The following is a 15804-nucleotide window of genomic DNA, read 5'->3' as shown; positions in this document are numbered from 1 at the left end:
ATATTTATAACCAATCGTAGTACAAATGTCTATTTCGAGAACTTTTTCAACAGTATGCAATCATTAAAAAATCAGGGCTGCGATTAATCAAGATCATTTATTTGTAAGGCTTTGGATGGGCAGTAGCTCTAGGAAATCGGTATCAGTTCGAAAAACAAACAGAAGAGGATGACAGCACTGTTTGTCTCTCGTTTAATCAACAATTGTTTGTTGTGTTTCTAATCGGCAGTACATCAGCCCAATGACCAGTTCTTGGTGAGCCGAAACTTTTAAAAATAATTTAAACTTCCATTTTGTAAACACACTCGTTACTGAATCTTTTTTTTTTTTTCAAGGAATGTTCCTTACGGGTTTTCTAGAAAATAGAAAATAGAAAATTCTGTAGTATTACCGTAATAGTCATGGGTTAAACCAGGAATTGTTTTCCACGATTTAACTACTATAATTTTAAATAGCTATTAATAAAACATAAATTTATGTCTGTTAATTTTTCTTTAAATTAATAAATACTGCCCCCCCCAATACAATCACTTTATTTTAAAGATTTCTAGATCAGCATTCCAAATCATAAAACATTTTAGAAAAAAGTCCAGTTCTCAAAAGCACTTCCGTTAACACTCAATGTCGTCAGATGTCATTAACGTTAGCACATGAAGTAACTGGCTCCTGCATTGTGATCTGTAGTGATTCTTACTCCAGTCTCGAGGATATTCAAAATTTCCAAATTTCGCACAATCCCATTGTTTTTTCCATCATAACTTTCATATAAAAAATTCATAGAAAGGTAAATTTTCTGTGGTTCTCCAGTCATGCAGGTATAACGGGAAACGAACTGGCTGACACAGCTGCCAAAGAAGCATGCACCTTATTTCCAGTGCCTGATTGTAACTTGGCGCTGTATGATTACCATAAATCGGTTCTGACCCAATGCAAGTAAGCATGGGGCTGTTTTTGGTCCAAAGTACCTGAAACAAATAAAATAAAGACAATACTTGGTGATACTCAATCTATACCGCCAATCATCGAAAATCGCCAATCCAACATAACAATCCATCATAACCCGACTCAAGATTAACACGCAAGCATCTTCTTGAAAGAAATCCTTCACCGACATGTTATAGTTGTAATTGTAACCTGACGATGGAGCATATCCCGGAACACTGTTCGCGGCTGGAATTATTAAGAACGTCTCTTGGCCTTCGGGGCAACGTCAAGCCTTACTGCCAGAAAATTGGAAGAATTTGTTTAAACTCATAAAGGAGAACAACCTGTACCAAGAAATGTAACCACGATATCCAGAATACGGTGCCTCTAACCCTGTAGTTGTATACGGCACCTAAAAAAAAAAAATTAAGCAAGCAAAATCGTCATAGTCATAGCGTTCTAATTAATAGTTTTAAAAATAACATTTTTTTTCTTATAATTTGAATTTATAAAAACCGTTATTATTAATTTATTTAGGTGTATCGCCTACTACTGTAAACATGATTAATTAAATTGAATTTAATTTCGAAATTAATTATCTTTTTAAATTATAAATAATAAAGTTGGTGAGGACATTCTCAAAGAAGTTTATAATACTTTGAAATTTTTTCTTCATACCAAAACATTGTAAAGTTACTTAATATAGTGTTTATTTGTCTTTACTATGACTATGAGTTTTACAATTAAAATTTTAAAGAATTTCATTTATATATATATATAGAGAGAGAGAGAGAGACAGATCTAATTTTTGTTTCCAGTAAATCATTTAGTTCCCTCATGACTGGGTCTTTCCCTTTATACTCATAAAAGTATGTTCTATAGAGAGAGAGAAAACTTGTGATGCCCAACTGTATTAGGTTGCTAAATACACTAGTAGAGCCTGATTTTATATTTGAGTTTTTTTGCTAATTTATAAATTCAAATTATTACTATTAATTACTTATTTTATATGCTCATTGTCATTTTAACTTGCTCAATCAGTTATGGAAAACCCTAACTCACTCAGATGCGTATTAAGGAGGTCAGTACCTGAATCCGTACTAAATTATTTAATTTCCACATGCATTATGCATATGAATTATTCTAATTCCATTAATTGAATGATGGACGCTCGGGTGCCTGGTGGGAAGCCTTTGTTTCGTCACTTTCTCTAAATGGACTGCGTAGGTGGCACAATGCTACAATACCTAGCCCACGCTAAGAGCCCAACAGACCTCCATTGTGTTAACAAGGGAGATTGATTGTTTCCTACAATTTGGTCAGCATCATTGACTTTTCAAAATGTTTATGTACCGCTTATCGAAGAAAAATATTTAAACAACTATTAATAGTACATAAAAAAATTAAATATTTGTTATGCTGGAAAGGTCATGTCGAGTGAATTAATTTAAAATTTACAGAAAATGTTTTAAAATATGTTACGAACATTATGTGAATGTTTTATATTAAGACTAGTTTTAAATTTGAATTCAGTTGTTTTATATATTGTGGAAGTTTTGCTCTCTAGAATTGAATATACTTTCAAAATGTTTATTAGCGATTTTTCTGATCATTAATGATTTAAAACTGCTCCCACAACTAAACATATAAGTAAAACAAATTTTTTTTTTATTGAATTATTTATTGATAAATATTACAATCTGCCACAATATTGAACAATAAGTAATAATAATGATAACTGATTACATTCATACTAAAATAAACTAATATAAGAATAAAAATAAATAAATAAAATCTTTCTCTAACTATATACAAACAGAAGGATAAATAAAATAAACATAATCAAACTATTAAACGATAAACATGAATAAATAAGAATAACAATGACATGAAAAAATTTATTTATTTATTTTATTTGATAATTTATTTATTGTTATTTACAACTGTATACAAATATACATAAATTTGCTGTAGGTGGCATAGTGACATGATACAAACATGTGGAGAATCTACCCGCAGATAGAACTCCAATAACATTTCTAGAGGAGGAGATCTCGAGGCCAACTTCTTTTGAAAAAATTGTACATGAAAAAATAAGTAAATAATATATTAAAAAACGCAATAAGGGGATTCTATTTGACAATTTGTTTCTTAATTCTTTGTTTGTTTTTTTTTCATTTATTTAAGACGGAAAGAAAAAGAGCAAATGATGTTCATAATTTTTTATGACTTGTTGAAGAATGTTAATGCAACACACCCATCATACACGCCCAGAGTCACAACGGCTTCAAGGCTCTACGCCAATCATCATTTATACGTCAACCAGTCAAGGCCTATCATCATACGCATAACAATAATATTCTTTTATAGATTAGTGATATATATGTATAGTTAAACATTTAAATAATATAATCTTATAAAATAGTATATCCTATAATAAATAAAATTAATTAATAAACAAGTACAGTAATGGATGGATTTTGAACAGTTCCATATAAACATTTTCTATCTTTTTTTTTGTTGTTTTATTTATTGAATATCAAGCACAGATTTTTCTTATCGTTACCTAACCATTCTGCTCAATCGAACTGTCAGGTACAATTGGAAACGATATAAATTACAAAACAGCTATTTCGGATTGAAATGATTACCTGTCGTTAGACTTCGGTGTTTCCCAACAGGTAACTCAGGCTGTTATGACACCTAGCACGTGCCTAACAAAGTGGTCAAAGTTCGAAAACTAAGGTAATAATGTTTATAAACTGCGAAAGAAAAAAATCTTTTAAAATTTAAAGATTTTATTTATTTATTTATTGATATTTACAACTGTATAAAAAATACAACAAGTAAATTTGATCATAAGGACATAATGATATGATACAGGATGTAGAGAAACTCAAAACCCAGTAGTAGATCTCTAAAAACAGTTTACAATATAAGGTCACGAGGACATCTTCTTTTCAGGCACCTCGGAGGATTGCCAGGAACGGAAGAGGAAGGTTAGAAACTAGTGGGTTTGGGTGGTTAGGGAGTTTATTATGGAAGGAATAATATCGGATTCGGGCTAGATCAGTTACATAAGGAACATTTAGTCTTTATGGATGGTTTTATTAGTAACAAAATAAGGAGCATTGAGGATTTTACGAAGGATTAAATTTGAAGCATTTTTTTTTTTTAATAATTTATTTATTGATATTTACAACTGTATACACATATATACAACAAGTAAATTTGCTGTAGGTGACGTAGTTACATGATAAAAACATGTGGAGAATCTACCCACTGATAGAACTTCAATAACATTTCTAGAGATCTCGAGGCCATCTTCTTTTCAGACGCCTAGGAGGATTATGAGGTAATGAAGGAGAAGCCAGATTAGAAACAAGTGGATTTGGGTGGTTGAGAAGTTTATTATGGAAGGAACGGTATCTGGTTCTGGCCAAAAATTTAAAGCTAAAATTATTTTATCAATTTTAATAAATAAAATATTCTACGTTTTGGCTAATATACCATCCTCAGGAATAATTATTTCGTTTGTAGGAAGATAGTCGAGCGGTCAGGTGCTGTGAAGAGTACAGTCTTAAAACTTTTTCAATCAGGATCAGCCTTGAGGAAGCCCTACAAAGTGGGGCGAAACGTTGGCTAAAATTAAACAGTTCTTTCTACTCTATTGTTGGTTTATTGGCGACTAATCGAACTATCATCCTACAATCTGCTTCATACGGTCAATTATCTTCTCCCGATATGAACAAATATTTCACTTGCGAGGATTATAAAAGGGTTTTTAACATATTTAAGATAAAGATGTGGCAGGAAAGGGAAGATATATTCGGCTAAGGAAGAAAATACAATTAGATGTATGAATGAATAAAGGAAAACAAAAGAAAGAATACATAGGAAAATATATATAAAAAGAACGAAAATGATAAATAAAACAAAAATAATTTATTACCATTAGATATTATATTTTTACTTTACTATGCTTATACATTACCCTGCCTCATAAATTTGGTACCCTTAATTGGGTACAAATCTGGCGGTCGAGCGTGATTCTAGCCAAATCACCACCCTGCACATCCGTTGATCTAGTAACAGTACTTCCTTCATGGGTTGTAGCGATACAGATTTCAATTTTTTAATCCCTGTACATTATAAGATTTAAAATAAAATTATCTGACTAGATATAAGTATCCTCTTTACTTAGTAACCCAATTTATTTGGGCAGCTCAGCATTCTTGAAAAATTTTCTTCTCCCACCTTGGAAGTTTGTACTGGAGTGTTTAACCCAAATTTTTATTCCTGACTTCTATTAGCCGATACTTAAAACATTTTGATATTAATAAAAATTGTTGAACATATTTTAACAAATTAACATTCTCCTTAAATACTTTTAATATATAAACTATCTGTTAGTTTCTTTTTTTCAATAATGAATCTTTGTAATTGAAAACAGAAAATTAATCACCTTCCTCTTAAGATATAAGAATTTACGTTTCAAAATATAGAATTCGAAAAATGGAAACTAAAAATCCGCCTGTTTTTGTTTTATTATTATTTATTTTATTTATTTATTTTTTGGTGTTGACAATTAAGTAATGCCAAAATGTTCCTGGAATTCAACATCTGCCAATTTTTTTTTTAGGTTTTTTTCAGTTTTAATAGTTATCCAATGATATATAAAACCTTAATTATTATAGTAAATAATTAATATGAGTAATAAAAGCGTTTTAATTTTTCTAACTACTTTTTTTTATGGCAGCTTAAAAATTTTGCTACTTTCACGCGTTTTATTTCACTATAAACCTGCTGCATCCGGCCCAGAAAGTGTTCGTTAGCATTTTTTAAATTTTAAATGTCATTTACTTCTTGAATGAGCAGGTAGTATTTTAGTTTGAAAAATAGTAGATTTATTTTTTTATACGCTCGTCTTAAACATTCTAAAGATTTTCTATTTCTGTTTTAAATTTATTATTCAGGCACACTTATGGTCACAGGTATGGTGTGATAATGTTTTTCCCTATTCATTACACTTTTTCCTTCACGGTCATTTTTCGCTAAACTACCTCACTACAAAATCAAATTATTCACAGACTGTGGAAGCTATCTATTGTAAGCATGTGTCATGCTTACCCGAGCTCTCATACAGTGACTAGGGAAAGTGTTCAAAATCGATCTTTATAATTTGAAACATTTGAACCGGACTGGGCATAGCGGTCAATAAACCCAATGGCCTTTGAGAACTCTCCCATTAACTCCTTTAATTGCTTATTAACATGCCTTCGCATAGCAACGTCCAGATTCCAATAGCTAAGCGGGGGTAGTCTGTAATTGTTTATCATTGTTTCGCTTTTATAATTGCTATGTATGAAAACTAAATAGGCAATTATTGATTCAGAATCAATTTATAGTTCATTTTAAAGATGCTAGAGCTATTTTTGAATTTGTTTAATAAGTGCTCTTTTCTAATCCAGTCTTAGGCCGGGCCTGCAATAATCCTCATCAAGCTAAATGCTTTTTAATATTTTCTATGGATAAATTTCTTTACACTGGTAGAATAAAATACCTTTTATTATCTTTATAATCCCTTTTATTATCTTTATAATACCTTTTATTATCTTTATAATCCCATAATTAATTGTTAATGATAATTGACAGTATAATTGATAGCCATAATTATTATGATGAATAAATTCCTTTACACTGGTAGAATAAAATACCTTTTATTATCTTTATAATACCTTTTATTATCTTTATAATACCTTTTATTATCTTTATAATCCCATTTATTATCTTTATAATCCCATAATTAATTGTTAATGATAATTGACAGTATAATTGATAGCCATAATTATTATGATCACTGATGATGTCTGTGGTATGGGTTTCAGCTAAGCATGCTCTAGAATTTTTTTTTTCCAACCAATCACGTATTTGTGAACTCGTTTATTAATACATGTTCAATCCTAAACAGCCCATTTTAACTTAATTTAAAAGTAATTTTTCTCATACCTTCTTACCCATTTTGTTCTTCATCTAAAAAACACATACACATTGCATTGCTTGTATCTTTTTTAGTAACAAAATTAAATTATATTTGAAGGATTTCAGTGAGCATATACTACTGACAAATCCAAAAAACATAAAGTCACTTCTAGTAAAGTTGGTAAAAAAAAGAATATTTAGCATCCTGAAAAATCCTTTAATACTAGTTTTCAAGACAATCAAAACATAATTTTTTTTCTATAGATATTTTGATATTAATATTTCCAAAAATTATGGAAATCTTCATTAGCTCCAGGAGAACTCGACCAATTATCTTCGAATTTTTTTTTTTTACTTAAGGGACGTTAAGTTAAAAATCCTTTGCTATATTTCTAGAATTAAAACCCAATTAACCCAACAACTATTTTTGAAAAATTAAATTAGATTTTTTTTAGGAATAATTTTTATTCAACAGATTGCCAAAACTTCTTATCGCGATATCTTTTTAAATAATTTTTTCATAACACTAATTTAATATACATATATATATATATATTTACAAACATTATTACAGATTTCATACTTGTATGAAGTTGTAAGAAGAATTTCCTCTTTATTCTACTTTTACATTCCTGGCTATTAAAAAAAATCATGTATGAATTTACTTTTCTTTTCTTTTAGTGCCTAGTAGTAAAAACATGAACGAAACATAAAACAAGTCTTTGTCCACTTATCTCGTTTTCTGAGAAACGTTTTTTTTTTTTTTTTTAATGTTTCACGTTTAAAAAATTACAGGCTATCAAAAATAATTAAACGCATGTGGGCACTCTTTAATAATCCTCGGCGAAATAAACGTCTCATTTCCCTTTTCTTAGTTCTGAGAAGAGCCTAATGACATATTTGGGTCAGGCGAGATAAGCTAAATGGGAAGATGACATTGCTCTGAGAGCGAACGCCACTGCAGAGCTGTATCGAAAGCATTTCAATATCGAATGTTACAGAGCCTCGACTCCATGCTGTGTGCTAAGAGTGTGTGCTGTTAAGGCTGATGTCATCGGCTCCGACGGGGCTACTTATGGGAGAGATGTTATGCTTTGTGCCGGCCCTAAGATGATGTTTGCTCAACATGTTCTAAAAGACACGTGCCTGATAACTCATTTGTATATCGCTTTGTCAGTCGCATGTCTATAATTAAGGCCACACGCTTAATTTTAGCATGTGTCAACTGAATCCACGTGTTGAAAGCTGCTTACTATCTTTAAAGGCGTATCATTTATTAGAGTATTCATTATTACTATTAATATAACATTAATAATAATAATAATAATGATGCACCTGCAAACGCAATTCTACTAAATCAGTTTTAACGCAATCCTCCCATCTACGTTCCGGTCTACCTCTCGGACGTTTACCCGTCGGTTCAGTGTTTATTAACAATTTAGAGATCCGCTCCTTACATGCCCATCTTTTATGAATATAGCATTAGTCATGAATAATCTTGGTAACTAATGCTGTCGATAATAATTTTGACGTAGGATCTTGAGTTGATAATTAACTGAATGTTTTATGAGGGTTCACATTAATTTTTACAAATATATTTATATATATTAAATATGTATTAATTAAATTCATTTTAAATCAATTTTTGAATAAATTGATTTCTTAGTTATTAGTTAGACATGCCTATAACTATTTCCACTTGGTTTAACGTATTATATTATGCTTGCTATTTATCGGAGGAAACGGACCCCACTCACTTTTAACAGCATCTTTGGCCAGGCTAGTAAGTTTCTCTGTGTTTTTGTAAATATTTATTCTTTTTTTTTCCACTCTCACAAATCTCTTCCCTGTTGTTTCTTCCTTATTTACTTTTCCGGAAATTCTATATTTATTTTAGCTTTTTATTTTTTTTAACTCACCTATATTACTCTGTATCGTTTATATTTATCATATATATTGTTTTCTTTCATATATTTCATGATGTTGATTTGAATAGCTTTCATTATTTTTAGAAATTACTTACATATATTATGATGTTTCATTACTTATCACTTACATATTCTTTCACTACGTTTATTTCTTTTTTTACTTGAACACTGTCTATTTTTTTTTTAATTTATAATTTATTTTTTATGATTCTTACCTCAACAATATTATATTTTATCTTCTATTAGTATAAACTCCTATCTACTTAATTTTTTGTTATGGGTATTTCCAAGTTTGTCTATCATTATTTCCTTTTTCTTTTTATGTTTCTCTGAATTAAGGTTGTTATCTTGTTTTGTTTTGTCTAAAGAAGTCCTGAAATTCAGGTCGAAATGTCAGCACGAATAAACAAGTTTTGTTTATTGGTGTATCATTGGCGATCGTACCCTCCACCACCTTCTCCTCATAAACTTATTCAGTAATGATTACTAATGACATTGGAGTGTGCGTCTCCTAATTTCCTGCAGTAATATGGATATTTCAGTTAGTGGATCGTTAAAATGTCAGTAAATAAAACCTGGAATCCAACACAATATTTAAACTAACCAGTTCGAATTACTTTTTCAGTATCATTTTTCAACAAATATTTCTAGTTGATGATGGAATACACGAATAATTCTCTCTGCCAGACCGAACTCCTGGGTACACTTATGTTGTTAACGTAACAAGCGTAGAGTTCAGTGCTACCTTGAAACGATAGTTCACTGCTAGTGTAAGAAGGATTTACTGTTATAACGGAGTTGTGCAGTAGCCTTAGCCACTCCTCTCTTCGCTATAATTTATAAAATAATTCTGAGCAATTAGATTCAGTCTGCTGGTTTTTCATAATCCTTTCTCGCCTCTACGAAGCTCCGTGATGTACAGGTTATTAACACCGCCGACGGCTGCTGTTAGCATAAAGAAAAAACATTTCTAACATTACTGGCATAACATCTTCAAGCTTCTCTAATTCTTGTTGAACATAATGTTATTTCTTCACTAATAAAAAAAGAAATTCAATCATTAATTATACTTTTTTATTATTTACATCATAAAGTTATATTCATAAAGAAGAATATGGTTTGAAATATCTTAAGGTCTCTTGAAAAAGAAGTTTTTTATATGTTACTTTTTTTTTCTTTTCTAGTATCCAATCCTCACGATTCAAAATCCTTAATGTTCCCTATGTTGCCAATTTGGCCAGAAGCAGGTACCAATCCTTCCATTCTCAGATTTTTAACACAATTTGATCATCACTCTTTTTCTTGAAATATAAATTTATTAGGCTAGGTTTTAATTAAACTTATAAAAATCACTAACTAATAAATTATCTAGAAAAAAAAATATCATTTTAGAAGAAAAAGTACAAAATTAAATTTTTGAAATACTTTTTTTTTATTGGTTTGGTTTTTTTTTCTTATTTATTCGTTGATTTTAATATTTGAGAGGATGAGAAGCAAATAGGTACAAATTTGATTCCAGTTTGTCCAAATAAAGTTTAAAATTTAATATTTTGATAAATTTGTATAATACTTTTAGTAAGGATCTATCTATGAAGCAATGTGCTTTCAGTTTTTTACTTCATAAACCATGTACTATTATATATAGCTATTATTTTAAGTTTACCCCAGTAAATATTAGGTATAACAGAAAGTTCCTGCCGATTTTACAACAAAAATATTATAAATTTTTTCATATTTTTAATAAACGTTTTGTTTCATTCATTTTTATTTTTTTGCCATACTAGGTGCTTAGATGTGACAGGGTTTCCTAGTCTTGTTTGGAGAGTTTCTGGCGAATCCACAAAGCAGTAGGTGGTCTTGAATTATGATGAATCAGTATAGGGTCTGTAGGTAAGGGAGTTGAGGCGTTGGTCTCAGCAACTTGCAGAATTGCAGGGGTGCCAGTTCAAATCTGTACTGCGGTAGGTTCTAAAAAAGGTTCTTTCTCGTTCTGAGCATGCAGAGAGATTCACAGATGTGTTACTCAAGTGACATGCAAAGATGTGACACTCGTCGCGAATATCTTTACACTAATCCTAGTTTCCGAATATAGTCGGAAATGGTTTGTTGAGCTGAATGAGAGCCGTCTGTAGCTGAAAGAGTTGAGGCGTAGGTCTTTGCAACCTTGAAACTACAGCGGTGCTGGTTCGAATTTGTCCCACGTAATAAAATCTTGACCCATTCTCCAACATGATGTTAGAATAGGGTAGGTCTCCCTACCCTAATGTTAGAATAGGGGAGGGTATCCTGTCGATAACCCTCTCGTATATCAGAAATGACCAAAAAGAAGGTGATGAAATTTTGTTTTTGAACTGAATGAAACCTTTCCACAGTATCCGACATCTAACATCATCTTGACAGCGTATCCCCCTCCCTCTTAAAATCGAACAGAGCTTTTTGATAGCCAAATATATATCTTATATAAACGCTATTTTTATAAACTCTATCATATATTATATAAGGTATACTGATATCAGTAAGACAAATTTATCTCTCCATTTTAAACACTATTTAATCTCTTTTCTAGTTAAAAATATTTTAAACCTTTGGATTTGTGCCTTATCTACACGCTCGAAATCCAGGTCGCACTTTAATGAGTTCGGAAGCTCTAATGTTCCAAAAGCACCAAGCATTCCAAAGCGTTCAGCTTATCTTAGCAGATAACATTCAGAGCCTTAGCAAAGCAGTGTGTATAATCTGAAGGAATTGGATAACTGGGAATGTTCCAGAGAGATCCTCCAGCGGCGGTCGAACCTTGGGTTTGGGGTTAGCAGGAATTAGTTCCAGGCAATAATTGGAGGAAGGTCCCGAGACCATCATTAGCTATAATTGGGCTCGTTGCGTCCGCTGGTCCAGATCTGGTTGTCTTCAAGGAAGACTACGTCCCAACCTTGGGATATCACGGAAATCTTCCCTATTAACATTTACAAAATACTTGTTATTAAAATTTGTTTCCAAACATCTTACATAATTTGTTTTCAGCACAATTATAAAATATCTATTAAAATAACCTTATTAAATATATATTTATATCCGTATGCCTCCTCGCATTAGAACGCCTTCGTTAGAAGTACCATTCTAGGATCGAGATGATATTGTCAATAGTTAGAATCCTTATCTAACAAGTAGTACCACTGCTAGAACAAGATTTATTTTTGTCGTGACAATAAACATTAAGTTAATTTTAATATACATAATTCGAAATTTTTCATAATTGAGACACAATTTAAAATTCATAACTTAATTTTAGCAATTTTTTTAATTTAAAAATTATAATTGTGTACTTTTTCCATAATCCATAAAAAAGAGAATAACTCTTTTTTTAAATAATTTTATTTTATATTTATTCATTCCCTTGTGCTGACCAATCAACTTTCCTAACCTTCCATCGCGACAAACTAAATCATTTTTTTTTTATCCTATATTTCTAAAACGAACGCTACTGAATTATAGAAGAGTACTTCAAGAGTAGTTATATATCAATAAAGAGGATTTGAAAATAAAAAAAAAATACTGAATTATAGAGACTGTTTTATTTTTATTTCCGACGAAATACTTAGGTTCTATTTGTGTTACATTTACACCGATAGCTCTGTTGTCACTACATTCTTCGATATCTCCGATAATGGTACTCAGCTATGAGAATTCTTATTCTATTATAGCTGGCATTGCATAATGCAGTTACGATTTAGTCCTAAGAAGTCCTTGGGGATTAGTGTTGAGGCACTGTTAGTCGATAGTAATGTCAGGCGATGGAATTTTAATCGGAACGAACCAACACTCTTGTGTTCCACACCCACAGGCCTTCATAGTTAGTGGGTCTAACATTTATGAACTATTATAGTAATAGTAATTATAGTAAACATTTTTTTTAGTTTTAAGATGTGAAAAACGAATATCCACTTTATACCTGTCTATAATACAACAGTTTAACAAAATTACAATAAAGCCGTCTACAAATTAATCGGGAACACTCGGCTGTCTCCTGTAGTTAAATATCGACGTCATTCTTACTTCATATTTATCTGTTATTTATTATTACCAACTATGAGAAATAGTTAGTTATTTAAAAATTAACTAAATTAAAGATATATATTTTTTTGTTTTTAAAGTCGCCATTCAACTATTACACTATCTGAAATTAAATAATATTTGAGTATATATTGATATATTGAGTTTAATCAAAATGTTTATAGTCGTGGTTGCGAAATCAATAAAATCGATTATATAATCTGGTCCTTCTGCCTGGTCGATTTTAGCGAAAACATTTCATCATTCTATGTCTAACAGCAGAATTAATATTTTTAGCTAGCATTATTTTTCAAAATTGTTATATGTCCTACATTCGCCAGGCTGGTCACTCTAGCCTGATATTTCAATCATTCTAGCGCCTAACTGATAAAATTGATGTTAGAAATACCGAACAATAAAAATATTTCGGTTAGATTTGTATTAAAAGTCAATATATCCTCATTTAAATAAATTATTACTTAAAATTTATTATTATTATTATTTTATTGATAAGTAAAATTGTTATTAAAAACGTGAATTTTTAACATTTATTTGGAATAAAGTGAATATTTTTTAAGCAAAGCATTTTATTTTGCCAAAAAATAATCTTTACTTTTCAGAACTGTGTAAATTAATTTTTTATAGAAAATTAATCATTTATATGATCGATTCAACAGTACAAATTATATTCATATTTAGGGGTATAAAATATTTTTTTAGATCCTTTGATAACCGAAGGCACCATACCTGCGAACCTGTTCCGACTTGTTTCATCTCGTCTTCAAGCTATTGTTAGTTTGGCGCCATCGTTTTGTATCGTCCTAAAAACTTACTGATATAGTTTGCTCTGTGATAAAATGTATTTATATTTTCATTATTATGTTAAATTATGAAATATATATTAAATGAAAAAAAAAAAGGAATCAGGAGATAAATAAGTCAATTTTATTAATTTTTTTATTTACGAAAATATTTTGATGTTCGATCATACGTCATTTATATTATCATATGTAATTAATTTGCTTATATATTATTTTTTGATTTGGGTACTCTAGCTTTGGGGTACATTACACATATCAGTTTTTATTAACATGGTTATTAAAAAAAGTCCTAAGTTCAGAACAAAAATATTGGGCAAGCTAAATTATTTTAGTACTATTCCTATAATTAGTATAGGATAATATATATTATTGGAAATAATATAATTTGAAATAAAGTTAATTTATATTTTTTTTTTTTTATTTCAGCAATCGCCATGCATTTCATCATTCTTGCTGCGTTCTTCTGGTTGAACACCATGTGCTTCAACATTTGGTGGACATTCAGGTAAGAGAGAATTTTATAATTTTAACTTCATGCTGGTGTTTAATCCTATTTATGATATGTTAAGAAATATTTGGTTTAATTAATTTTAAGTTTTAACGTGTATGTATATTGAAGAATAATTAATTTCAGTTTGCTGAATCCGTTAAAAAAAAGTGATATTTCTTTCCTTTTTTTTTTTTAACTTTTTAAGTTGTTGGTTTATTATGTTAGTATATTTTTGCTTAAGCTATTCATGTTTTTATACAAATTCAGAGTAATTTGAATTACTAAATTTCCAAATATGTTCTTAGCGATATGTCTTGATGATAAAATAAAAAATCTTTTTATAGCTCACGTTTCGGCCGAATTATAATGTGTATAAATAACACATTTCACACTTTTTAGGAAGAATATGAAATAATAAATTTGAAAAGCAACAATAAGAAAGATAGATAGCAATGATTTACAAAATAAATTGTTAAAATACGAAATTCTGAAAAAAATAAGAAGTAAATATATATTTTACAAAAAATAAAATTCTATGCACTGTTGTTGGTTTATACACATTCAAATATCACTAAATTGTATAAGGAAGACACAAAATAATTCAGAGAAAATATATATCCAGTTGGCTATTTATAAACTTATTTCAAACACGGTGTGATCGAAGTAATACGATCTTTGGTACTCTGAAAACTCCAGTAATCCGAACTGGCATAAAAAAGTACTTTTTTGAGAAAACTCAGTTGTCAATAACATATTTTTTTTTTTCAAATAAAAGTGCACATGTGTAAAGGACATTTTTAGATGCTTAATCTTTATGCAAGTTATTGTAATCACTGTGAAAATCTGAAGTAGAAATTTCTACAGTTTCAATATCGGGAAATCTAGTTCCAAAGGAAGTGTTCATAACATGTTTTGTTGGCATTCGAAATAAATAATATCTATATTGTAAATAATTTGAATAATAGTAGAAAACTGTATAAACCAAATTTTGTTTGAGAACTTTTCTTTTATCAGGTTTTAAATAAATCCATACAAAGAGTATATTTTTATTTAAATTTTTTTTCACTTATAAATGAACTATCTTAAAGTTTTAACAAATTACATCACCACTTAGCATTGAAAACATTTTTTTTAGAACTTCAAACTGTTCTAATAAAATATGTAAAATAATAATAATAATTATGTAATTCATATTGTGCAATTTTTGCATCTTTTTTTTCTAATATTTTCCGTAATCCAATCTTTCAGTAATCCGAACACCCCTACAGTAATTAGTTAAGATTACAGAGATTACACTTTATTTATGTATATGATACAGAATTGTTTGGTATTAATATTTTAAAATCCTGTTAAATGTCATCATTCCATTGTAATAAATGTCACGGCCATTTTGGTTTGATGTTTCTTAATCTTTAGAGAAATATATGTAAGCTCATAAATAATATTTAAAGTAAATTATTACTATGTAATAATTAATCAAAATCTTAAAATGATTTTGATTTTTAATCTTATAATTACTGACAAAATGTTTTCACGTTTTTGGAGTCCTTTTTACATAAAAACAGCCCTTCTTACCGTTTGTTTTAATAAATTTGGTTTCGTTTTATTT

The 15804-nt window shown here is 29.6% G+C and overlaps 1 protein-coding gene across 2 annotated transcripts in view; it reads left to right on the top strand.

Annotated features, from left to right (window-relative positions):
* The window catches only part of mthl1 (methuselah-like 1), a 186075-nt gene that overhangs the window by 83525 nt on the left and 86746 nt on the right, over positions 1-15804 (top strand). For both annotated transcript variants that reach the window (XM_067048368.1, XM_014420752.2), the window contains exon 2: positions 14132-14210. In XM_067048368.1, the coding sequence (XP_066904469.1) occupies positions 14132-14210 (79 nt within the window). The remainder of the gene's footprint in view (positions 1-14131; positions 14211-15804) is intronic.

This window comes from Halyomorpha halys, unplaced genomic scaffold (genome assembly GCF_000696795.3).
Source record: "Halyomorpha halys isolate HHAL.00 unplaced genomic scaffold, Hhal_1.1 Scaffold288.1, whole genome shotgun sequence".
In the NCBI taxonomy this organism is placed as follows: Eukaryota; Metazoa; Arthropoda; class Insecta; order Hemiptera; family Pentatomidae; genus Halyomorpha; species Halyomorpha halys.
The sequence above is the reverse complement of the archived record's forward strand: the minus strand, read 5'-3'. Positions and strand labels throughout refer to the sequence as shown.